Source organism: Myotis daubentonii, chromosome 8 (genome assembly GCF_963259705.1).
Source record: "Myotis daubentonii chromosome 8, mMyoDau2.1, whole genome shotgun sequence".
NCBI classification, from domain to species: Eukaryota; Metazoa; Chordata; class Mammalia; order Chiroptera; family Vespertilionidae; genus Myotis; species Myotis daubentonii.
This window is the reverse complement of record NC_081847.1, coordinates 63,107,914-63,134,711: the sequence shown is the minus strand read 5'-3', so window position 1 is coordinate 63,134,711 and position 26,798 is coordinate 63,107,914. Positions and strand designations below refer to the sequence as shown.

The window sequence follows — 26,798 nt, the reverse complement described above, 5'->3', positions numbered from 1 at the left end:
TGTCCATGTCTTCCAATGAAATCCTAATTTTTGTTTTAATATAATAATTTAACAAAGTGAAAAAGCCAGTGAAAATAAGTTTGTCTCTACTTACAAATTTTAGCAGATATTCTAACTGCATTAAACATTTGAAGGGAAACAATGACTTATTCTTCTCTTAAATTACATCAGGCCTAATTCATTACTTTTGGACATTAATTCAAAGATTTTCATGAGGTGTTAACAAAAGCAAAAGAGGACAAAAATGAGTTAGAGCCACAACTTTTATGAGCAGGAAGTAAAATGAAAAGGAAAAAAACACTGTAAGAAATAAGGTAATGTTTTTAAGAGATAAAAGGAAACACTGTATATTATAAACCAAATATTACTAGTATTAGTGACAAACCAAGATAATGTAGCAAGAAAATAATGTAGATTTAATTAGCACTGATTAAGGAAAAAGGAAGAGAAAGTTAATTTTTTTTTTTAGTTTACTGTGATTAAGAAAGTCCTTAAGTTATCTGAACTATTTATATTTTTAACTAAGACAAAAATACATTTAAAATTATAATTATTAATAAACTATTTTGATATCGCAACTTATTCCAATAAATCTAAGATTTATTTAATAGTTAAATAAGTTTTTAGAATAAAAAAGCAGACTGTTGATTTAGTGCATAAAAGTGCTAAGTAGCCCTAACCGGTTTGGCTCAGCAGATAGAGCATCGGCCTGCGGACTCAAGGGTCCCAGGTTCGATTCCGGTCAAGAGCATGTACCTTGGTTGCGGGCATATACCCAGTAGGGGGTGTGCAGTAGGCAGCTGACAGATGTTTCTCTCTCATCGATGTTTTTAACTCTCTACCCCTCTCCCTTTCTCTCTGTAAAATCAATAAAATATATTAAAAAAAAAAGTGCTAAGTAAATACACAGATAACCAGTAAAGAGCTAAAATAATAATACATTAACAATCTCTGAACCTAAGTTTGAATATTTTCATTAAATATAATGTTTACATCACCCTAAATATGACTCTACATATTTGCCAAAAGTACTCACAAGTCAATTAGGTGTTTTTTTTTGTTTGTTTTGGTTTTTTTTTTTAGTTTTTAATACAAAAATGGGTCTTGAGATTTCTGAGGTAAAAGCATAATATTGATCCAAATTTTATATTTTTTTCCCACAGCAGAAGAAAAAAATAGAAAGATCTTGTTAAAAAGAAAATCCTATATTACCATTTTTTTTCCCTGACATAGGAAAACTAAACCACTCATTATATCAGCAAGGAAATACACCATGACGACAATTTTACTTTTTTGATGTTTAAAGTTAGATTTCTTTCCTGTCAGAAGCACAAAATAAATATTTATGTAGGGACTACCCTTATTTGTAGCAACTGGTAGGAGTGGCAGGAATGACTGTGCTGCTTGTGGCCACGCTGGTAAAAATATTTACATAACTATGAGCTTCCAGGGAAATTTTTTTATATTTAGTTATTTCAAGAGTTGCAGAGAGCTCAATATAAACAAATGTTCTAGCTTATCCTCACAGTACATCATTTCAACACTACAGATGCTGTTTAAACCAAACCAAAGTAACAAAAGGAAAATCTAAATTCCCTCTAAGATGTAGGAAGTAATATCTTTCTTTAAACTTTAATAGCATTGCCTTTCCTAAAGTACTCTCCAATGTCCATTTTTGTACATGTTCTTGTTCTCTAAGTGTAAGGAGAGAAGCTATTATTATCATCTAAAATGTCAATATGCCTTGTACTTTGATGAATATAAAAGCAAAATTTTAATAACTTACTATGTGCAATGGAAAGCAAAACTCCAGCAATTCTTAACGCTCTTTTTTATTTCTTTAATCCTCACCCAAGGATATGTTGATTGATTTTAGAGAGACAGGAAGGGACACACAGAGAGAGACACGCTCCACCAGGGATTAAACCTGCAATCCAGGAATGTGCCCTGACTAGGAATGGAACCCACAACCTTTCGGTGTATGGGACAATGCTCCAACCAACTGAACCACACTGGCAATTCTTAATCTTTCAGAGCAACAACGACCTTGAGAACCTTCTGAAAGCTATGGACTTTTTTCCTTTTCATACTGTACATATACAATTTTTTTTAAATATATTTTATTGATTTTTTACAGAGAGGAAGGGAGAGGGATAGAGAGCCAGAAACATCGATGAGAGAGAAACATCGATCAGTTGCCTCCTGCACATCTCCCACTGGGGATGTGCCCGCAACCCAGGTACATGCCCTTGACCGGAATCGAACCCGGGACCTCTCAGTCCGCAGGCCAACGCTCTATCCACTGAGCCAAACCGGCTTCAGCCATATACAATTTTTGATTCTGAAGATGCCATAAGCCTTTAAGAGATCCAAGGACCCCACTTAACAATTCTTGGCACATGAAACACCAATAGCCAACCTGTTCTTCAATTGAAGAAAACAGGAATGGAAGAGGGCATCAAAGTTCAAGTTTCTATCAGTCCTGTTAGGCTACCCTCCACACTAGAGCAAAAGACAAGAACAGGGATCTACTTTCCACCCGCCCACTCCAACCACAGCAATAAAACCAGCCGATCAAAACAAACACGCCAAAAACTTCTGCTCAGGAAAATGACCAGTCTCAGAGCAGAAGGGCTTCCCCGCCCCTCGAGTGAAACCCTCCAGTCTGTGTCTGTCAGCCCTACCCACATATAGTCTCCCAACCATGCTTTGAATGCCTCATTCTTAACTATAATGGACAACTAAATAAAAATTGGGGAAGGCCTGCCATACCAGAGATGTAAGTTAAAAGAAAAAATAACCTTGGAAGAAATATAAATACAGGTAACAGAATAAATTTCCGGTAAGTATCCTCAGAAATACTTGATGAGAAAAGAGTGCATTCAAAAACAAATGAAAGTGTTAATCTCTTCCCATCCCCTCCACCTGACTACCCTCTGTGCCATGAATTCATGCCTCTGGACCTATTTTTGTTCATTAGATCTCACATATAACTGAGATTATGTGATATTTGTCTTTCTCTAACTGGCTTATTTCACTTATCATAATACTCTCCAGGTCCATCCATGCTGTCTGTCACAAAGGGTAAGAGATCCTCTTTTTTTACAGACGGGTAGTATTCCACTGTGTAAATGTACCAAAGGTTTTTTAATCCACTCATCTACTGATGAGGCACTTGGGCTGTTTCCAGATCTTAGCTATAGTAGCAGCTTTATTTTTATACTAGAGGCCCGGTGCACGAAGTTCGTGCACTGGGGTAGGGGGTGGGGCCTCAGCCCAGTCTGCACCCTCTCCAATCCAGGACCCATCGGGGGATGTCCAACTGCTGGTTAAGGCCCCGGATTGGGCCTAAACCAGCAGCCAGACATCCTTCTCACAATCCGGGACTGCTGGCTCCCAACTGCTCACCTGCCTGCCTGATTGCCCCTAACTGCTTCTGCCTGCCAGCCTGATCACCACCTAACCATGCCCCTGCCAGCCTGATCGACACCTAACTGCTCCCCTGCCAGCCCGATTGTCCCTAACTGCCCTCCCTTGCTGGCCCAGTTGCTCCCAACTGCCCTCCCCTGCCGGCCCGGTTCCCCTCAACTGCTCTTGCCTTGCAGGCCCGGTCCCCACCAACTGCCCTCCACTACCAGTCTGGTTACTCCCACCTGCCCTCCCCTGCCGGCCCGGTCCCCCTTAACTGCCCTCCCCTACAGGCCTGGTCCCCCCTAACTGCCCTCCCCTGCAGGCTTGGTCCCCCCCAACTGCCCTCCCCTGCAGGTCTGGTCATCCCCAACTGCCCTCCCCTGCCGGCCTGGTCATCCCTAACTGCCTTCCCCTGCTGGCCATCTTGTGGCGGCCATCTTGTGTGAGGGTATGATGGTCAATTTGCATATTACCTCTTTATTACATAGGATGTCTTTTATTAATTTCAGAGAGGAAAGGAGAGGGAGAAAGAAGCGTCAGTATTGAGAGAGAATCACTGATCGGCTGCCTCCTGCATGCCCTCCACTGGGGATCAAACCTGCAACCCGGGCATGTGCCCTGACCAGGAATTGAACTGTGATCTCCTGATTCTTAGGTTGAAGCTCAATCACTAAGCCACACCAGCCAGGCAAGCTTTATTTTTAATTGCCCAAACCTAGAAGCAACGAAGATGAGTCTTAATAGGTGAATGGATAAACGAATTGTGGCACATCCAAAAAATGGAATATAGCTCTGGCTGATTTGGTTCAGTGGTTAGAGCATCGGACTGCCAAATGAAGGGTCACAGGTTTGATTCCTGGTCAAAGGCACATACCTGGGTTGCAGGTTCAATCCCCAGCCCTGGGTCAGGGGCGTGTAGGAAGCAACCACTCTCTCTAAAAATCAATGGGAAAAATAGCCTCAGGTAAGGATTAACACACACACACACACACACACACACACACACACAGAAAATCTGACCCAGCAATTCACTCCTGGGTATATACCCAAAAGAAATACAAACATATCCACATAAAAACTTACACATGAATATTCACAGCAGCATTATTCACCATAGCCAAAAAATATAAACAATCCAAACACCCATCAACTGATGAATAGATAAATTAAAGTAGGTATATCCATACAGTGGAAAGTTATTTGATCATATAATAAAGAGTTAATATGCAAATGGTTATCACACCCTCACACCATCACACCATGATGCCCTCACACCATCACGATCCATCACCAGAAGGCTGCATGTGCAGCAGGCGCATGTGGGTTGATGGGGACTTGACGCTGCATGCACAGCATGGAGGTGGGACCCCCGGCTCCAACCTACGTCTTTGGGGCAATCCATTGAGGAGCCCCAGATGGGTGGGCGAAGCCTACCTCTTTGGGGAGATTGATTGCAGGGCTCCTGCACTGTGAGAGGACACAGGCCAGGCTGGGGGGACCCTGCCCCCCAACCAAGTGCACGAATTTCGTGCACCGGGCCTCTAGTTTGACCATAAAAGAATGAAGTGCTGATACCTGTTATAACATGCATGAATCTTGAAAACATTATATTCAATAACATAAGATAGACATAAAAGACAACATATTATATGATTCCATTCATATTAAATGTACAGAATAGGCATACAGAGACATAGAAAGTAGATTACTGGTTGCCTAGAGGTGGGGAAGAAGAAATGGGAAATGACTGCTAATGGGTATGAGGTTTCTTTTTAGTGTGATGGAAATGTTCTAAAATTACATTGTGGTGATGGATGCATAACTCTGAATACACCAAAATTCTTTGAATTATACATTTAAATCAGTGAAATTTATAATATTAGAATTATATATCTCAATAAAGCTGTTTAAAAAAATCTAAGAACATTGATCACAGACTCATATTAATAAGAGTTTCAATAAGATATTATATATAAAAATAATAAGAAAAGGGAATGTTCTAGTTTTCATTATTTGAACTAATGGAAATTACATACCTCTGAGAGTCAAAAAATAATTTGGAATTTAAGTGAATTTCCCCCTAAACATGAATATAGTAATTGTTATGAGACTTTATTTCTATTAATGAACAACGAAGTTCCATTGAAACAACTGGGAAGTGAGCACAGATTCCCCATGTGACCACAGCACAAAGCTGGAATTAATGTACAGACTCTAAAATTTTCATTAAGCATAAGCCTAAGCAGACATGCCATATCAAAACTTCCATGTATAAAATTAGGTGATATTAAAGAATTACTGGTAATTTTAAAATTGCTAATAGCTATGTGTTAAAGAGTTTGTATCATTAAGAGATGGGTATTAGATTTATGGCAAAATAGTATCATGGATTTGCTTGAAATTAAAACAGAACCGCAGTGGTCAGGGTAGAGGAATAGAGATAAAACAAGGGTAACCATGAGTTAATAATTGCTGTAACTGTTGATTGTAACTGTTATTTATTATACCCTCATCTCTTCTATTTGTGCTTGAAAATGTTCATAGTAAAAAAAGTAAAAACCAACCACTGAACTAACAAACTTTTCTATTAAATGTTTTGGTTTGAAATGCAAAGTAAGAGTGAACAGAATTGAGATGGTGGCAAACTACACTCACATAAAGGCCATGCTTCCTAGAATTTCAATTATTAATGAAAAGAACCAAATTGTCAGAATTAAGCACAAAATGCCTCTAATCTATAAAAATCCTTATTACTTCTAGTACAAACACACAATTGCTCTTATGTCAGGGTTATAGCCAAGAGGTAGCTGACTCATACTTACATAGAATTCTAGTATGTGTGGTTACTAAATTTCTTAGCCAACAGCCAATAATTAGAAGGGAGGCTAATAAACACACACAAAGAGCATAAGACTACTGATGATCTAATAGGATGGAAAAGAGAGAACAGCTATATAAGACATTAAGTTCACCACTAATGAACACAACTTTATGAAGAGTAATAACCAGTATGATTAGGGGAAAGGCCACAGGCTTTGGAGTCAAACACAGACCCACATTCTATAGCCGCTTACTAGCTACATGAACCGAGCCAAATTACTTAACCTCACTTTTCTCTTGAAATGAGAAAATGACAGTGGTAGCTACATCACTAGGCTTGCTTTGATGACTAAAAAAGTTAATTATCATGTATTTTGGAAGCTGATTTCCCAATCCCAGATAACTTGCTTGCAACCCTGTAAGGAACCCTAAGCCAAAACCACCCAGATCAACTGCTCCAGATTCCCAACCCTAAGAAACTGCATGAGCCCTAGCTGGTTTTGCTCAGTGGATAGAGCATCGGCCTGCGGACTGAAGGGTCCAGGGTTCGATTCTGGTCAAGGGCACATGCCTGGGTTGTGGGCTCGATCCCCCGTAAGGGGGCATGCAGGAGGCAGCCAGTCAATGATTCTCTCTCATCATTGATGTTTCTATCTCTCCCTCTCCCTTCCTCTCTGAAATCAATAAAGATATATTTAAAAAAAGAAAAAGAAACTGCATGAAATAATAAATGTCTACTAAATTAAGTTGCTACATTTGGAGGTAATTTCTTACATAGAATAGACAACATAGAATAAACAACATTGCGTGTAGTGTACAATTTGTCTATTATTTGACTAGCTAAATTTCCCCCCTAAATATAGTTATTTAGTCTCTTTGCTATGTAAACTAGAGTATACAAGAGAAACCCTTTAATTCCTCTGAACAGAGTGCTCATCACCTTGTAACAGCATGTTTATAAAGCTGGATATTATTTTTAGTACTAAACCTCTTGAATCTAACCTTGCTTGTACGCAAGTGAACTAAGGGGGCAAAAACCCAGCCCACTGTGTCTGTCATAACTCAGTACTTCATCTCTCACCTAATACACTGTATTAATTGTACACTCTATATCTATATATCTGTGCTCTATCTCTGCTCTACAATACACTTTAATATTAATAATAATATTCTTAGTCCTACCTGAATGAGGCATTTGCTCACATCACTAGCACAGAGTGCTTTGTTACAACTCAGGGACACAGGGATCCATGTCAGGAACACCAAGATGGCTAGAGTAAGCATAACAACAGAATGTGACTTCATGTTTCTTCAAAGACAATCAGTAATTCCCAGGAAGCTAAACCAAAACAAATAACAAACAAAAAACTTTAATTCAAAGGCAAGTGTTAGGGTAAAAACAAAATACAAAAATGAAAAACAACACAAATAAACCAAACTCATTGTGTTAGAAGACTTTCGAGTGATCATTTAAAGGTCACTCAATGAAAGATTAAGCATGAAAAAACACCCTACAATTTTATATAATAATGTCTTGTTGGCCATCTTCAAAGATTTAGAATAAATTTCTCAGACTACCTAGAAACAGTGACTGTTAAAGTGGAGATATATATATATATATATATATATATATATATATATATATATATATATATATATATATATATATGATATATGTAGGTATTTATAGGTCATCAGTAACTTGAGAGTATATCAAGCAAATAACTAATTTTAAAACTACACTGATACTATTCAACTTTAGTTTTAGGCCTATTATTCAACTTTATGCCGGTATAAAAACTATTAGTATTGTATTCTAATCTAAAAACATTTAACAATATTTTAATTCTTAGAATTAAAACAAAGATCTTAAATGCAAATAATTCTAGTAATGATGATTATTTCATTGTTTCTTAACATAATCAGAATGAAGCAGCTCAAAGAAAGGAGTTGACAGTCATTCCTTAACTAATTTAGCAAGTAACAAAGGGATGGTAAATTATTAACTGCATTATGTGAAGCTCTTCTTTTGATTCTATACCACAGGTACCATAGATTCTTCAAAATCATTAAGATGATATCACACTTTCAAAGAAAGAAAAAAAAAAAAAAACCAAAAAACCAGGACGAATTCTGACAGTGGTTAAACAACCAATGTGGCTATTAAAATTTTTAAAAAGCGAAGATATAACTTCTTAAGGTTAACCCCCCCCCCCAATAGAACCAATTAAAATAAATGACTACTGATGTAAGAGGGATAAAAGGTACGTTTATAGGGCCTTTATAATTACCGTAAACTTTTATACTAAGTATTACGAAGTACAATTAAATTAAGCAAAAACAATAAGGTGAAAGAATAGAAGGCTTCGTACCCAGTATGACTCAATTTTGAAAGAGAAAGCCCTGCTGACTGCTCCCGAGGCCACAGGTTTTCTGAAAGACCGTTAGCAACCCAATTACCTAAATTATTTAACAACACGTACCAAGTGGAATGACTTTTGGAGCCACCAGTGGAGGCCGAGGAAGGTATCTGAAACTGATTTTATCCAGAACTAGTTTTCATCCTACAGCTACCAAAAGAGGGGGTTTTAATTTTTTCGTCTCTTAGGGTTGTCTTCATCCTACTCCCAAAATCTTACTGGGAAGACATTCGAGTAAACAGGGCGTACACAAAGCAGGCAGCAGCATGATCTACGCGGCTTCTTGCTGTCTTTCTGAGTTAAGAACAAGCCCCCTCACAACGGTCTCCGCCCGCCCTGAGCTGCTGCTCGGGCTCCGGCGACCGTGCGTGGCCCGGGGAGCCGGCGCTGACAGCCGCCTTTGTGCCGCCGGGGAAGGCGGCGGAGGCCCTCGCCCTCGCCCCCAGCTCCCGGCGCGCGGAGGACCAGGCCAGGAGCGCGGGCCCGAGCGGTGCAGGAAAAGGGGCGCAGAGGGGCCGCGGGTCGTGGCGCCAGGGCCGCCCGGCACCCCCCGGCGGCGGTACCCCACTTTGTCCTCCGCGGAGGCGGGGCTCCGGCCGCGCGAGCGCTCCCATTCCTCCCGGCTCCCGAGAAGCCCACCGCGGGCACGGCCTCCGGAGGCCGAGCTCGGGGCACTGACCCTCCCGGCCGCGGACGCCAGTGCCAGCCCGCTCCCGCTCACCGTGCGCCGCGGCACCGCTGGGCGGCCTGGCCCGGCTCCCCGGCGGCTCGGCCCAGCTCGGACGCGCTGCGGGGCTGTGCGAGGGAGGCAGGCCGCGCCTCCGCGCAGTCCCTCCGCGCGACGCCGCGAGCTACCGACACCTCAAAGGCACAGGCCCGCCCGCTCAGCACTCCTCCCTCTCCTCCTCCGCCCGCCCTCGGCTCCCCGCCACCGCCAGCTCCGCCAGGAGACGTCTCTCACGCTCAGGACGCTCCGGAAAGCGCACGCCCCGGCCTCGGCCCCGGCCTCGGCCCCGCCCCCGCCCCGCCCCCGCCGGGCCATGACCCCGCCCCCAGGAACACACCCACTCTGGCGCCCCCGCGCGCTTTCTCTCAGCCCTCTTCCCTTCCCCACATCAGGCTTCGCAGGCCCTACTGTCAGGCCCATTCTCTGCACTTATGTGCTAGTCATGGAACGGAGCTCCCTGAATCCTCACAGCAACCCTGTGAGGCAGCTAGCTGTTACATGTCCTCTTAGAGCAGTGGTTCTCAACCTTCCTAATGCCGCCACCCTTTAATACAGTTCATGTTGTGGTGACCCCCAACCATAAAATTATTTTCGTTGCTAGTTCATAACTGTAATGTTGCTGTTATGAATTGTAATGTAACTATCTAATATGCAGGATGTATTTAGGCGACCCCTGTGAAAGGGTCGTTCGACCCCCAAAGGGTTCGCGACCCACAGGTTGAGAACCGCTGGACTAGAGGGATGCAAGACTGAGGCACTGAGTGATCAGTGGAGCTGACCTTGTTCTTTGACATCAGGGGTCGGGGTTGTTAAAATACAGGATTCTGGTGCCGGGAGCCAGTCCATCCTTGCTGTTTCAAGGGACCTGGCATATATGGCATTCTGTTCTTAAAATGTTTGCTCACCTTCTTGGCACTATGTGTTTTAACCAAGGTCACCTCTCTGAGAAAGGTTGTTTCCCCAGGTAAGGATTTTCCCCTGAAGTTAGGGAGGGAATAAAACCCCTTAACTAAGTGCCAGGCGGGTAATTAATCACTTTAACTACGAACAATCATGCTTAAGCTACATAATCTTTACTCCCTGGAATGGAGATAAGAAACGCCCTAACCTTTGGAATAGAGATGGATAGGATTGGAATCAACTGGTATAAATACAGATGTAACAAGACAACAGGACACAGAACCTAGACACAGAACCTAGAGACAGAAGAACTTCGCTGGAGAGAACATGGCAAAAGATCCTGGATAGAAACTGGCCACAGAACCTAGAGACAGAACCTAGCGAGAGAACATGGCTGGAGAACCTAGAGACAGAACCTGGCTACAGAACCTGGATAGAACATGGCAAGAGAACCTGACTAGAACCTGGTGACTGAACCTGGCAAAAGATCCTGGACAGAACCTGGCTACAGAACCTCGCAGGAGAACCTGGACAGAACCTGGCAACAGAACTTGGCAGGAGAACCTGGATAGAACCTGGCTGGAGAACCTGGCTAGAGAACCTGGTGACAGAACTTGGCTGGAGAACCTGGAGAATCTGGAGAACCTGGCTGGAGAACTTAGTGAGAGAACCGAACCAGAACTTGGCTGGAGATCCTAACCAGAACTTGGCTGGAGATCCTGGCTAGGCTGCTGATCAACTGAACGCTGTCTCCGTGTCATTCCTTCTTCGCTGACTCCGTCCACACCTTTGGGGACCCCTGGACCTGCTGGGGTTGGACCCCAGCATTCTGGGATCTGCATGAGACTGACTGAATAAGGATCCCCCAGGGCAGAGCCTTCTTCCAGCAGCTCACTAAAGTCTGCTGTGCCCTGAGGGAGTGCCTGGCACAGTGCTTAGCATTGTAAATAGAAGTGAGGACATGCCATAGGAGCAGGTCAAGAAAAAGCTTACTGGCCTGCGGAGAAGACGGACAGACAGCTCCACAAATGGCTACAGTGCACCACTCCAAGCCTCAGTAGGAGAGGGCAGACCTAGCAAGCAGGATGCCAGAACTCATTGCAGCCCATATTTCAAGAAAGTGAATTCATTTCAACAACAGCTAGCATGTAGATAAAGGCAATGGAGAATTGTACTCAGTTCCTTCCCACAACCCTGGGAATTTGCAGGTGTGGCTCAGTGGTTGAGGGTGGACCTATGAACCAGAAGGTCTCGGTTGGATTCCCAGTCAGGGCACATGCCCGGTTGCAGGCTCCATCCCCAGTAGGGGGCTACAGGAGGCAGCTTATCAATGATTCTCATCATTGATGTTTCTCTCTCTCTCCTTTTCCCTTCCTCTCTGAAATCAATAAAAATATATTTTAAAAAAAGATTCCAGAAAGATTAAGTTGGAGCCCATTGGACTATGACCCACAAGGTATTTCTCCTTGGAAATGCTGACCTAGTGCTAATGTCTTAAGCTAGAAGCAGTCTTAAATGCCTTATATGTGGAATCCTCTTATCAAAATTAATTGGTGAACAAAATAGAAAAAGAAGCATGGATACATGGGACAGACTGGCAGCTGTCAGAGGGGTGGGAGAAGGGTTACTGGATGAAAGTGAAGGGATTAGCCAAAGAACATATATGCATGACACCCAGACACAGAGAACAGTGTGGAGATGGCCAGAGGGAAGGTGAGGCAGGGGCTGGGTTGAAGTGGGTAAAGGGGAAGAAAATGGGGACATCTGTAATAGTATCAACAATAAAAATAAATTTAAAAAAGTACTTGGTAATAGTAAATTTAACAAAAAATTATTTTAATACGAAGTTATCCTCTCTTTTGGGTAAATATTTGAGTGAAATTGATGGCATTTTTTATAGTAAGTGTATTTTTTATATTGTAAACTACTAAATGGATATCCAAAATGGTGGTAGCATTTTGCATTTTTACCAGCAATCGAAGAGTTCTAGTTGCTCAACAGTTTTTCCAATTCTTGGTATTTTAAACAATTTTAGCCATTCTAGTTGGTAGATACTGGTATAACATGGTGGTTTTAATTTGATTTCCCTAATGACTAATGATGTTGAGCACTTTGCTATGTTTTTTTCCTTGCCATTCATATATCTTCTTTAGTAAAATGTTAATTGTTTTCTTATTGAGTTGAAAACTTTATCTTTACATTTTCCCGAATAAAATATTTTATATTTAAAAAATATATATTTTTATTTATTTCAGAGAGGAAGTAAGAGGGATAGAAACATCAATCATCAGAATTACTGATCGGCTGCCTCCTGCACGCCCCCTACGGAGGACCTAGGCCGAAACCCGGGCATGTGCCCTTGACCGGAATAGAACCCGGGACCCTTCAGTCTGCAGGCGGACACTCTATCCACTGAGCCAAACCGGCTAGGACCAGATATGTTTTTAACCTATCTTTTCTCTCAGTGTGGCTTACATTTTCATTTTAAGTGATTTTAAAGAAAAAACGTTTTAAATTTTAATGAAGTCCTATTTATCAAGTTTTTTCTTTTATGGTTTGTACTTTTTCTATCCTAATTAAGGAATTGTTGCCTAACTGAATGTCACTAAGACATGAATATGTTCAAGGCCAATGTTAGTTTGTAGTTTTCTTAAGTTTACTTTCTGATTTTTGTTTTTTTGGATAACTACTTCGGTGGAGGTTTTCTATCACCATTTTAGGTACAAAGGAAACTATGGTCCCAAGAAGCCACTAAGAAATGAATTACAAGGTATTTTAACCAATTAAACTTCAAACAAGCTTTTCCAAAGATTAGTATCTCTTGTAATAATTTTTTTGTCTTGAATATTTTTTTAAAATATGAAAATGCTTTCTTTAAAATACAAGAAGATAAAACTGTATCATGAGTTTCAAATGGGTAAGTTCCTCTGTATCAAGTTTTGGGGTTTTATGTCAGGATACCATAGAATAAAAAATACTGCTCACAGGTTGGATAACTAAGGAAAATATTTAGTACAGTACCCAATTTCTAGAATAATTGTATAATTCATAAGTCCATTAAAATGAGCTTCATGGGGTCTTTCCATAAGGTTTTTGCAGTTATGAAGTTTTGCAGCATGTGTAACATTTAAAATTCATTTTTGAGATCTCATTACTGAATAGACTTGAAAGACCAATTCTTCAGATGCTGTTTGTTTCCCCAAAATGAGTATTTCTTCCATTTTGCTAGCTGCCCAGGTAAATATTAGTGTTTGGTGTAGAGTCATATGGGAGTGGAAAATTAAAAAAAAAATTAGCACACATTTCACTTTTCTATAAAAATATAACTCTTTATTAAATAACATGCACAAATATCTAGTCATTTATTAAACAGATATGATTGAGAACAAGATTTAAAGAAATACAAATCCTTAGGTACAATTTAGTATCTTGTTCATGATATTTGAATAGTTAAGAAAAAAACCACTGATTAAATTAACCATCCTTTGTTCCTCTTTCAGATCCTAAATCTTTTTAAGCATATATACTACATTCCAAGTTTTTTCTAGCATTTCAGAGCTTCAGAATATTTTTAATATCATAAGCCCTTAGCTACTTACTTAAGTGTTTCCAGGAAAGGCATTCACTTTTCTTTTAAGCTAACCTGATTAGCTTTGTCATTTTACAAAGGAAATTTGCACAAGCAGAATCATGGCAGAGATGCTCCAGCGACTTGAGGTACCATTGTAGAGGGTGAGAACTGTGGTTAATGCTAAAAAGCTGGGATGACTAAAACATGCCAGATTCCTGCGTGCTTTTTCTCTTCTGCAGCTTGTTCTGTTTGGCCAAACTGTTCTCCTACACCCCCTTCTCAGGTTGGACCATCAGCACAAAATGCTTACAAACTTACCCTCTCATATTTTCTATGACTTCAATGCTCAAAAATCTGTTTTTTGTTTAGGCAAAAGAATACACAAAATTTGCATTAAGTTTTTCATATTAAAAAGTATTGCTTTTTATAAATTAGCTTTTAATGTTCCCAGACTTAATAAACTTAACTTCAACAAAACCAGTGCTTCAAAATCTACCCTGCCTTTCTTGGCCCCATTTATCCAATAAAAAAGGCCAAAATATCTCATCTAAATTTCTAAACACTACTACATCCAACCTCTATATTAAAGTCCTTGCACTGTGTATTTTTTACACGTGCTTCTTTATTGCGCATGCCAAGTACAATATGAATTTAAATATAAATTGATGTAAAAATTCAAAAATCCCTAAGCTTAATATGTACCTTTGCACTCAACAACTTCAATTTTTCCATCAGCTGGAATTTCCAACTTTCAAGCTGAATTTTAAAAACTTTCTCATATATTCTTTTTACTTTGCTCTATCAGAATAAAAAACACCCAGTATTATTTTATAATTCAAGAAAGTATTGTGGAAAGTTCTATAAATTTTAATCTCATACACTTATAATCAATTTTACACATAACCTAACTTTCCTTTCAAAAATGTTTAATAAGTTTAGCAGCAGGTTTCAGATCAGAAATATTCCTGAATATTTAATCTGTATCATGGTATAGGAGGAGCTGGACTTTTTCTAAGTATATTGCTAATTATTTTATTAAAAACAGCATACCAAATCTTAATTATAAAATTCTGAAAATTTTGCTTCATATCTTGATACAAGGAAAAAATACAGCATATTAATGAATTTTTCATAAACATTGTAGAGATCAATTGGAATATGCCTGTTTCTTTTACTCATTTTGACTACCAAATATCTCTTTTTTCATTTGAGTACTCAGTTTTTATTTTAAAAGTGCAAAGGTTATTAAGCTTAAAACATTATGCTTTAGCAAGTAAAAAAGTTTTACAATGATTTAACATGACCAATAAAATTTATTAAACATATTTTACATATATTCACAGATTCATCATACTTGAGTATTAAAATAGACATTTACAATTTCAGAATTTTCATTCAAAGGCATTTGGGGGTGGGAGGAGAGAATAAGCTCTACTGTGAGGTGAAAAAAAGAGCTGTTTCTTTGTATGACTAATTCTAAATAATACACCCAACATAGTAAGTCATAGGTACTATGCCAGGAGATTAGTATGGAATACCTTACACTACTTTAGGCATCACTTATGGAGAGTTAAATTATAGGAAAAAGCATGCAATACAACTAAGTCACAACTTTACAGTTATGGTGATAAAAACAAGCTCACTCAAACACATGCATGCCTTACTTAAAAGTTCTGCTATCTGACCACACTACTGCTACACTCCATACAAACTACAACTTTGGTCCAATAAAACATCAGACAAAACAGGTTTACAATTATTCCTTTGTACATGTTTTGACTACCAATCCCTTTGTATACATTTTGACCATTAATTACAAGATTTACATCTGCACAATATGTATAAAATAAGTTATTAAAAAGAAAGACAATATCAAACTTTTGAAAAGAAAACTGTACAATTTACAAATATAATAAACTGAAGAAAATTTGTGCCAAGTTTTGCTTCCACATTAGAAACTATTTGGTAGGAATTGAACCTTTTAGTTTACTGATATATTTTAATAAAACTTGAAAAAGATTTGCATACTAGTGGTTATTTCGTTACTTAAGAGTGCTAACAACTTCCAGCGCCATTAGCAGATTCTCAACTTTAATATCTACCACAGCCTGCCAAATGTAATCATGACCTTTCACCGATATAAATAATAGTTTTCAATTAGAAACTGTTTGGACCCAAGAGCCAAAATATTTCTTTTCATTTTTTTATAAAATGACAGTGTTTGCTACATAACCAATTTTAGTTGAACTTTACCAACAATTGTAAAGGCATGATACCAGTATTTTTGTCAAAAAGCAATTTTCCATAATATAACACTCTTGAGTCTCCATCAGTTTAAGATGACACACGAGGAAGTAATGGCTGCTATATAGGAGTCAATTCAAAGTCATCATTAACATCAACAAGGGGAACATAAAACTCCTGGATTTCATAAATGCTGATAGATTTATAGGTGGCAGGATCAAGTTCCTGGAGTTTGAGCTGCCATTCTAATCTCTGAACGGCATTTAAAGCTGCAGCTTCATGTTGTTGCCTCATTAAAAGACAGGTCTATTAAAATAGAAGAGAAAAGTTAATCGATTATTCTATTAAATATGCTTTGTTTACTTCAGGGACATAGTAGAGGTATAAAAAGTTTTTGAGTTATACAGGGTAAGTGTTTTACCCTGTCTGTATCCATATGCCAACTATTTCTGGGTCTTCAACTTCACCCACATCTTAATATTTAAAACTGTTGCTTCAAATAATGAGATTTCAAATTAACAAAAGAATCAAGAAAATCTAAGGAGAAGTGATTTGTACTGAAGATCTAAAACTAAATACTTTTCTTTATAGATTTGTAAAATATATTTCTCATTGTTTTCCCATTCTTTCATATGTTAGAACTATAACCAGACTTGTATATTGGATAATAAACATAAAGATCCCCATTAGAAACTCATTTTTCTACACTGGTCCTGAAGAATAATATGGCTTTTATTTTCCAAGTGTGACCTAGTGTGAGGATTCGTGACCAGTATTTCCTTTCCTAATCATTCCTAATACAGCTGCAGTATCTGTTTGTGAAGGGGGAAGCAGCCTGGCCAGGTACCTCAATTGGTTAACATGTCTACCCAATACGTCAAGGTTGTGAGTTCGATCCCTGATCAGGGCACATACAAAAATCAACCAATAAATGCATAAATAAATGGAACAACAAATTGATGTTTCTCTCTCAATACCCGGCTCCTCTCTCTTTCTAAAAATCAATCATTTTTTTTAAAGTTAAAATGAGCCCTAACCGGTTTGGCTCAGTGGATAGAGCGTCATCGGCCTGCGGACTGAAGGGTCCCAGGTTCGATTCTGGTCAAGGGCATGTGCCTTAGTTGCGGGCACATACCCAGTAGGGAGTGTGCAGGAGGCAGCTGATCGATGTTTCTCTCTCATCGATGTTTCTAATTCTCTATCCCTCTCCCTTCCTCTCTGTAAAAAATCAATAAAATATATATTTTTTTAAAAATGAAAAAAAAGAGAAGGGGAAAGTATCCACTTAAACTGAACTTCTCAATATACATACCTTTAATTTGTCAAATTTATCATCCACATCTTGTAACCAAGACATGAACTGTCTTGCATTAAAGCGATCCCTCACAGAAGTTTTACTGTCATCAGACTGAAAGAGAACATTAAATATAGTTGAATATAATAAAATACAAAACCCACTTTAAAATCTATTATGTCATATCTTTTCATGTTATATTCCATTTTTTAAGGAATGATGGAAATATATTTTGAAAAAGGATAAAATATTATCTGAATGTTTTAAAAATTTGATAAAGCATTTATTTCCATATTGAGTGGACAGAGTAGTTATTAGAATTCTTAGGATGCTGGGTTTAGTTATTAAATACATAGAATCCTATTGCTCTGTGAGTCAAAGATGTTTCTCCAAAAGGCATGCCATATCAAGTATTATGCCTGTGACATTCTTTTTAAAGTAAAACTTATTTCATATTTAATTTAATGTTAAAGTTTATCATCAACATTAATGTAGGGAGAAAAAGTGTTAAGGTGGAGGACAATCCTTTGAGGCAGATATTTTTTTTTACAGGACCAGTATTTTGGAGTGCTCATAATGAAATTTTATATATCAGTTTTGAGGTAGGCTATATTCAACTGTCAGCTTTGTATCATACTGTGTAATCTTGAACTCATTATGTACTCTCTCAATTTTCAATTCTGTAAAACAGAATAAAAATAGCTCTTTTAATCTTTTTTTTAAGAATGTAAGAGTCTCTTAACACTTGTACATACAGGAAGCACTCAATCTAATAAACATCCTATATAATAAAAGTGTAATATGCAAATCAACTGAATGGTGGAATGACTGGTCGCTATGACATGCACTGACCACCAAGGGGCAGACGCTCAACGCAGGAGCTGCCCCCTGGTGGTCAGTGTGCTCCCACTGGGAGAGCGCCACTCAGCCAGAAGCCAGGCTCATGGCTGGTGAGTGCAGTGGCGGTTGCAGGAGCCTTTCTTGCCTCCGCTGCAGGTGGGCAGTAAGGAGCAAGAAAGAGATCCTGGACTATGAAAGGGATGTCTGATTGTCAGCTTAGGCACAATCCCCAGCAGGCAGATATCCCCCGAGGGGTCCCAGACTGAGAGAGGGTGCAGACCAGGCTGAGGGATCCCCCCACCCTCCCGGTGCACTAATGTCGTGCACTGGGCCTCTAGTTTGCTATAATTATTACTATTACTACCAGTGCTATCAAAATGACATCCACACATCAGGTAGCTTCACACTCACATATTTAGCCATTATCACTTCCTCCTTGGTCCTCAAGTAAGATGTTTTGACTACTTTACATTTTATTGTTGAATCTCTTTTTAATATTACAAGTTTATTTTGAAAAGAAAGAAGTGTAGTAAGAGAGTAGGCTAATGAATGATCCAAGCCTTTACTAAGGAAAGATATATTTATTTTTTTTCTTAGCTCCTCAGAGGCTATTCTCATATGAAACAAACCTGTTACTCAGACCTTCTCCTCTAAAGTCAGCTGTAAAATGATGGGTAATAGGTTCTATAGTTTTCCTTAACACTAGAAAGACTGAAATTTTGTATATACCTATATTGCCCAAAAGCAGTCAAAATGACTGCATTGTGAAAGAATAATATCGGAGCACTCTTCACTTATGTTCCTTAGCTTTTCCAATAACTCACTTCTATTCGACATTTCTTTCATGAATTTAGGGCGCAAAAGAAATAAAATAAACAACTTATTAGAACAAGTATCACTGCATAAAGATTCGAATAACAAGTACTAGTTTAGCTTATTGAGCAACTGCAACTTATCAAGTATCGACAATTTATCATGTACTTGTATGTTATCATGTGACGGTAATTGAAAAAAAATGAAAACTCTTATTTCAATACAGAGCCGAACTGGTCATATAAGAAATTTACTCAATTCAATAATGAGTCTAAAATTTCCCAAGCAGTCAAAATGACTGCTTTTGGGCAATATAGGTATAACACAAATATATATACCGGAAATGGAGGAGGGGGAGGTAACTACAATTATTAATAAATGCATTTATATGTTGTACAAAAAGTCACAAAATTCTAAGACATTGTGTCCTTATATACATAATTGTTTTTCTAATTGAAATTAAAAAGCAGTCAAAATGACTTCCTTGGGCAATCTAGTGTTAAGAATAAGAATTTACTTTGCCTTTTAATTATTAGGCAGATTTAATTTAACTATTAAGACTGATCCTCCTTTTCAGTGATTTTATAGTTATTCTTAAGGTTTACTTGGAAATTTCACTTATTTTTGAAATTCTCTTTATAACCCATCTGGGGCTATAGATTTCTCAATAAAGCTGTATTTGTTCAGTATCAATATGTTTTCATCTGTCTTTCAGCAGAAAAGTCTGAATGTTCTGGTCCAGTGGCTTTCCATCTCTACTTTCAGTTTGCCTATGAATTTGTTTCTATTTTACATGTCTTTGTCATTTCAATGAGTTTTGGGAGGAAAAAAAGTAAACAGATGTGTTTACTTAACCATTCTGAACTAGAAATCCTCAGAGACTTTCCTTATAGCTTGATTTATAAAGTTCTAAAATTGATTCATGACTCTGTAATTGCATGAAACTTAAAAAGTCATCAAGATACCACATGGTCTAGAGCCCGGCCTTTAGCAAGAGGGCTAAACTGTTCATTTAACTTTATTAAAAACTATTCAGTCTATCCTTTAAAATTGGAAAAATTATGTAAAGTCCTTTCTAGAAATGTCTATTTTCCTAAGGGTCAAATAGTTCTTTCCTAAGATCGATCCAATTATTCATTTTAATAATAGTTTCTGTTACCTCTGAATGCTCTCATTTGAATAAAACAGTTGGTGGCTTAAGAGAGTTAGAAAGCTACTTATTTTGTTTAATGTCCTTTTTAGCACATGAGAAAAATAAAAAATAAAATAAAACCAGAGAGAAATGAGTAACTTTCTCTGTAATATACTTTATATCCCTTGTATTTCTAGCTTGTCCAATTTAAAACAGCATTTCCTACTCTTTTTTTTTATGATATTTTATTGTCCATGTTTACACTTTTTATCTTAATCATTATATTCTCTTATGACCCATGAATTTCATTCTGGTTTATGAAACAAAAATATACTGACAACTGATATGTCTAATTCAGGTAATTCATATGCAGAAGTAAACTTTGTTCAAGATACAACTACAGTTTTTCAATTATAGTAGGCCTTTGAATAATATTTTGTTCTGTGCTGTGTTTCATTCTAACGCTGATGAGATGCCATAGAAACTTAACCCTTGTTTATCAATGTGCCTATGGTAATACTAGTTTCATTATATGTTGTTTTGCTTAAAGTTGCAGAACCTGTTGACTATGTTAAGTGAGGACTTACTGAGTATTAATTTATTCGAAAGACATCCAAGATCAAAACAAAACCTGGCCCTATTATAACACTGTCGCAACTTAGAGGTTCGGTCTGCCTGTACTATTTTCCAGCTTACAGTATCTTTCCAGCTGCTTGAAGGCCAGACTGAATGTATAAGTATCCACTTTAGAACCAAATTATAAATTACCTATAGGGACACTATCCTAAACACATATTTGTTTTGTAATTATCTACTTTTATGGTATAAAGGTTTATGACATACACACACACACACACATACATACACCAGAGGTCTGGTGTATGAAAATTCATGCACTGGAGGGGTTCCCTCAACCCAGCCTGCTCACAGTCCGGGAGCCCTCAGGGGCGGGAGGCGACCCGGCCATCAGGAGAAGGCGATGCCCCCATCACACCTCTGCTGCTGCCACTGCTGGCAGTGCAAGGCTCGGCTGGCCCTGGTTACCTGAGCCTCGGCTGGGCAGCTGACATCTGAGGCTTGCCTGCACCTTGAGCTGGCCCTGGCCGGCTGGAGGGCTGAGCCGCACCGTGCGCCTGCCGCCCCTTCCTCCAGTTGAGCTGAAAGGACTGGGGGATTCCAGCAGGGCTGAGGGGACTGGGTGCCACCATCTTGTGGCTATGGGTGCTACCATCTTTGTGATGTGTGATAGTCAATTTGCATATTCCATTTTTATTAGATAGGATATATGTATATCCTTATATATGGGGTGGACAAAAGAAGGTTTACAGTTGTGAGTACATGGAACAGTTTATTCTTGTATTATTATTTATTATTGTACTAGAGGCCCAATGCACGAAATTCATGCAAGAGTAGGCCTTCCTTCCCCAGCTGCCAGCATTGGCTTCCCTCTGGCACCCAGGACCTGGGCTTCCCTCCAGCCACTGGCAGGCACCCAGGACCTGGCTTTCCTTGCAGAGGGAGGCCCCACCCACCCGCTGCAGCTGGTCAGTGGCCTGGGCCTCCCTCTTTGGAGCGATTGTGGGGTGAGGCGATGGCTGGGCCCCTGACTAATTGCATCACAACCGCCTTGGCTGGCCTGGCGCCAGTTGGTGTCATAGAGTGGTCCCGGATGGTAATCTGACGGTTGTTCCGCTGTACGGTCTAATTAGCATATTATGCTTTTATTATTATAGATTACATTTTTCCATATGAACAACTGTAAACCTACTTTTGCCCATCCCTATATCCTATATAATAAAAGGCTAATATGCAAATTGACCAAATGGCAGAACGACCGGTCACTATGATGTGCACTGACCACCTGGGGCAGATGCTCAATGCAGGAGCTGCCCCCTGGTGGTCAGTGTGCTCCCACAGGGGGAGCGCCGCTCAGCCAGACGCCAAGCTCACAGCTGATGAGCGCAGGAGCAGTGGTAGGAGCCTCTCCTGCCTCCACGGCAGTGCTAAGGTTGTCCGACTGCTGGTTTAGGCCTGCTTCCTGTGGGGACATCCCCCAAGGGCTCCCGGACTGTGAGAGGGTGTAGGCTGGGCTGAGGGAACCCCCTCTAGTATATATAATACACTAGAGGCCCAGTGCACAAAATTTATGCTCAGGTAGGGTCCCTAGGCCTGGCCAACGATCAAGGCTGATCAGCTTCCCTGCCTCCTCCTTCCCTTGCTCCCTCAGCGCCCCACCACCGCCGCTGATTGCCCACTATGTTCCACGCCGTCCCCTGGTAGTCAGGGCACATCACAGCAAGCAATTGAACTGAGAATTGTCAGTCCACTCCCTTTCTATACCATTTCCATATTGGCCTTTTATTATATAGGATAAACTTTTATGCTATAAACATTATTAGACATGGTATTATATTAGAGCAGTGGTCGCCAACCGGTGGTCCGCAGACCACTGGTGGTCCATGAGGTCTGAAAGGTTGGCGATCGTTGGTTTAAGGAAACCTTTGGAGCAGCAGTCGCCAACCAGTGGTTCTGTGGACCACTGGTGGTCTGTGAGGTCCGAAATGTTGGCGACTGGTGTATTAGAGGACTTTAGAAAATGTTTTTCTCATTTGAGCTTTACTGATTGTTGAATTCAAATTTCTTCAATGGAAATACATTACAAAAACCCCCAAGTTGTATTAAGAACATTCTAACTGTTTCAGTGAGCACTGTACCTGAGCATCCAGTGGTACACTGTAGACTTCTGCATCCAGTAAAACAGTGCACGCACTAAATGGCAGTGTTTGATTTGCCAGTGTTCTTGCAGCTCTGTAATGAACTCGTAGAACTTCCTGTTCATTGGATACAATGAGTTTTTCCTAGTTGAACAAAGAATTTTAAAAAAATAATAATTCTTTAACTACTTGTTTTTAAGTAAAATATAAAACACTTAAAATATGCTAAAGAACTTTAATCTCAGAGTAGTTTTTTCTTTATAGTAAGCTTGAGAAATTTGAGAACTAGTGTTCGAAAAGTGTAAGTAAACTTTCTTTTTTAAAAACTGGCAGTCTCTTTTTAAAAATGATCTTGTACAGTGTACAATGGTGACTTTTAGTTTATTCACAAGATGTTTAATCATCACCACTAATTCCAGATCATTTTCATCACTCCAAAAAGAAGCCCATACCCATCAGCAAAGCTACTCCCCATTTACCCTCTTTCCCTGGCAATTAACTCTATTTTTGCTTTTATGAATTTTTTAAAAAGAAATCTTTATTGTTGAGATTAATACAGTTGTTCCTTTTTTCCCCTCTCCATAGCTCCCTTCCACCCAGTTCCCACTCCACTCTCTGACCTTACCCCTCCCCCCCACAATGTCCTCATCCATAGGTGTATGATTTTTGTCCAATCTCTTCCCACACTCCCCCTACTCCCTTCACCCTGAGAATTGTCAGTCCACTCCCTTTCTATGCCCCTGATTCTATCATATTCACCAGTTTATTTATTCTGTTCATCAGATTTTTTATTCACTTGATTTTTATTTTTATTTTATTTTTATTTTTTTAAATATATTTTATTGATTTTTTACAGAGAGGAAGGGAGAGAGATAGAGAGTTAGAAACATCAATGAGAGAGAAACATCGATCAGCTGCCTCCTGCACATCTCCTACTGGGGATATGCCCGCAACCCAGGTACATGCCCTTGACTGGAATCGAACCTGGGACCCTTCAGTCCGCAGGCCGACGCTCTATCCACTGAGCCAAACCGGTTTCAGCTCACTTGATTTTTAGATTCACTTGTTGATAGAGGTGTATTTGTTGTTCATAATTTTTATCTTTACCTTTTTCTTCTCCTTCCTCTTCTTTTTTTTAAAAAATATATTTTATTGATTTTTCACAGAGAGGAAGGGAGAAAGATAGAGAGCTAGAAACATCGATGAGAGAGAAACATCGATCAGCTGCCTCCTGCACATCTCCCACTGGGGATGCGCCCGCAACCCAGGTACATGCCCTTGACTGGAATCGAACCTGGGACCCTTCAGTCCGCAAGCCGACGCTCTATCCACTGAGCCAAACCGGTTTCGGCTCCTTCCTCTTCTTAAAGAATACCTTTCAGCATTTCATATAATACTGGTTTGGTGGTGGTGAATTCCTTTAGGTTTTTCTTATCTGTGAAACTCTTTATCTGACCTTCAATTCTGAATGATAGCTTTGCTGGGTAAAGTAATCTTGGTTGTAGGTTCTTGTTATTCATCACTTTGAATATTTCTTGCCACTCCCTTCTGGCCTGCATAGTTTCGGTTGAGAAATCAGCTGACAATCGTATGGGTACTCCCTTGTAGGTAACTGTTTTTCTCTTGCTGCTTTTAAGGTTCTCTGTCTTTTGCTCTTGGCATTTTAATGGATGTGTCTTGGTGTGGTCATCTTTGGATTCCTTTTGTTTGGGGTTCTCTGCGCTTCCTGGACTTGTAAGTCTATTTCTTTCACCAGGTAAGGGACGTTTTCTGTCATTATTTCTTCAAATAGTTTTTCAATATCTTGCTCTCTCTCTTCTTCTGGCACCCCCATAATTTGGATGTTGGTATGCTTGAAGTTGTCCCAGAGGCTCCTTACGCTATCTTCATATTTTTGGATTCTTTTTTCTGTTTTTCCAGTTGGGTGTTTTTTGCTTCTTTGTATTTCAAATCTTTGACTTGATTCTTGCGATCCTCTAGTCTGCTGTTGGATCTCTGTATAGTATTCTTTATTTCAGTCAGTGTATGCTTAATTTCTAGTTGGTCCTTTTTCATATCCTCGAGGGTCTCACTAAATTTATCGGCAGTTTCTAGAAAATTCTTGAAAAACCTTATAACCGTGGTTTTGAACTCTATATCCAGTAGTTTGCTTTCCTCCATTTCTGTCATTTGTGACCTGTTTCTTTGTCTCCGCATTTTGGCTGCTTCCCTGTGTTGATAAGAGTGACTTTGTGTGCTAGGTGTCCTATAGGGCCCAGTGGCTCAGCCTCCCCAATTACCTGAGGTGGACACTCGTGGTGCACCCCTTTGTGGGCTGTGTGCACAGTCTTGTTGTAGTTAAGCCTTGATTGTTGTTGGTATCACTGGGAGGAATTGACCTCCAGGCCAATTGGCTGTGAGAATCAGCTGTGTCTATGGTGGGAGAACTTATGTGCTGGAGACACCCTTCTGGGGCAAGACTTGCTTCAGTGGGGCTTTGGTGCTCACTTGAGTCTGCCCCCTGAGTGTGTCCCTTATGGATCTGAGGAGTTGTAATCTGGATGGTCCCACTCTGACCACTGGGTACACTGGCTCTTGGATCTCTAAAGAGGTGCTAGTTTAGCCTCTGCCTGAGGCTACCCAGCAGGAGCTACAGAGAGATCTTCAGATTCCCCTTCATTGTTTGGGGTTTGGAGGTGCCCAGATGAGGGCCAGCTGTGAAGCAATGCAAGCTGCTGTGGGACCTTGGACCTTCTTTTGGATGTTCTGGGTCTCTCTGACCCAGCTGCAGTTTGCTAGGTAATTTTAGATTGCAAAGGGCCAGCCCATTCATATGCAAAAGCCTCTGTGCACAGCTTGGGTGGGCGGGTCTCAGGGAATCAACAGGGCAGAGCAAACAGCTATGGCTGATCCTCAATCCTACCCTAAGAGGCCCTCAGTCTCAGTGTCCCGTGGTAATTGCTGCAAGCACCTCTGAGAGAAAGCCGCCCCCGAGTTCCACCCAATGCCAGACAGTCCAGTTTCTCCCCATGAGTCTGGGTCCCCAGAGACTCGCCTGGAACTGGAGTTCAGAGCAGTCGGGAGCTTGTGTCTCCCTCCCAATTTCTTTTTCTTTCTTTAAACCGAGTGGCTCTAATTTCTTTTGTTTTTTTTTCTCAATTTCTGAGTTTTTTTTTATTTTTTTTTTATTTTAGTAAATCTTTATTGTTCAGATTATTACATTTGTTCCTCTTCCCCCCCCCCATAGCTCCTCTCCACCCAGTTCCCACCCCACCCTCTGCCATTACCCCCCCATTGTCCTCATCCCTAGGTGCACAATTTTTTTCAGTCTCTTCCCCCATCTCCCACACCCCTTTCCCCACCAAGAATAGTGAGTCCATTCCCTTTCTATGTCCCTGATTCTATTATAATCACCAGTTCATTCTGTTCATCAGATTTATTCACTTGATTCTTAGATTCACTTGGTGATAGATGCATATTTGTTGTTCATAATTAGTATCTTTACCTTTTTCTTCTTCTTCCTCTTCTTAAAGGATACCTTTCAGCATTTCATATAATACTGGTTTGGTGGTGATGAACTCCTTTAGCTTTTCCTTATCTGTGAAGCTCTTTATCTGACCTTCAATTCTGAATGATAGCTTTGCTGGATAAAGTAATCTTGGTTGTAGGTTCTTGGTATTCATCACTTTGAATATTTCTTGCCACTCCCTTCTGGCCTGCAAAGTTTCTGTTGAGAAATCAGCTGACAGTCGTATGGGTATTCCCTTGTAAGTAACTGAGTTAGTTTCTCTTGCTGCTTTTAAGATTCTCTCTTTGTCTTTTGCTCTTGGCATTTTAATTATGATGTGTCTTGGTGTGGTCCTCTTTGGATTCCTTTTGTTTGGGGTTCTCTGCGCTTCCTGGACCTGTAAGTCTATTTCTTTCACCAGGTAG

The 26,798-nt window shown here is 39.8% G+C and overlaps 2 protein-coding genes across 11 annotated transcripts in view; both read right to left on the bottom strand.

Annotated features, from left to right (window-relative positions):
* Positions 1-9,562, bottom strand: part of TWSG1 (twisted gastrulation BMP signaling modulator 1) — a 32,941-nt gene extending 23,379 nt beyond the window's left edge. The window contains exons 1-3 of one of the 2 annotated variants that reach the window (XM_059706622.1): positions 9,373-9,562; positions 8,715-8,801; positions 7,414-7,570 (exon numbers count right to left, since the gene is read on the bottom strand). In XM_059706622.1, the coding sequence (XP_059562605.1) occupies positions 7,414-7,536 (123 nt within the window). In that variant the 5' untranslated portion in view covers positions 7,537-7,570; positions 8,715-8,801; positions 9,373-9,562. The remainder of the gene's footprint in view (positions 1-7,413; positions 7,571-8,714; positions 8,802-9,372) is intronic. The other variant, XM_059706620.1, reaches the window with a different exon arrangement.
* A 4,024-nt stretch (positions 9,563-13,586) lies between these two features.
* ANKRD12 (ankyrin repeat domain 12) overlaps positions 13,587-26,798 on the bottom strand; it is a 111,137-nt gene continuing 97,925 nt past the window's right edge. For 8 of the 9 annotated variants that reach the window (XM_059706610.1, XM_059706616.1, XM_059706611.1 and 5 more), the window contains 3 exons: positions 22,887-23,030; positions 17,406-17,501; positions 13,587-16,399 (listed from right to left, as the gene is read on the bottom strand). In XM_059706610.1, the coding sequence (XP_059562593.1) occupies positions 16,214-16,399; positions 17,406-17,501; positions 22,887-23,030 (426 nt within the window). In that variant the 3' untranslated portion in view covers positions 13,587-16,213. The remainder of the gene's footprint in view (positions 16,400-17,405; positions 17,502-22,886; positions 23,031-26,798) is intronic. The other variant, XM_059706613.1, reaches the window with a different exon arrangement.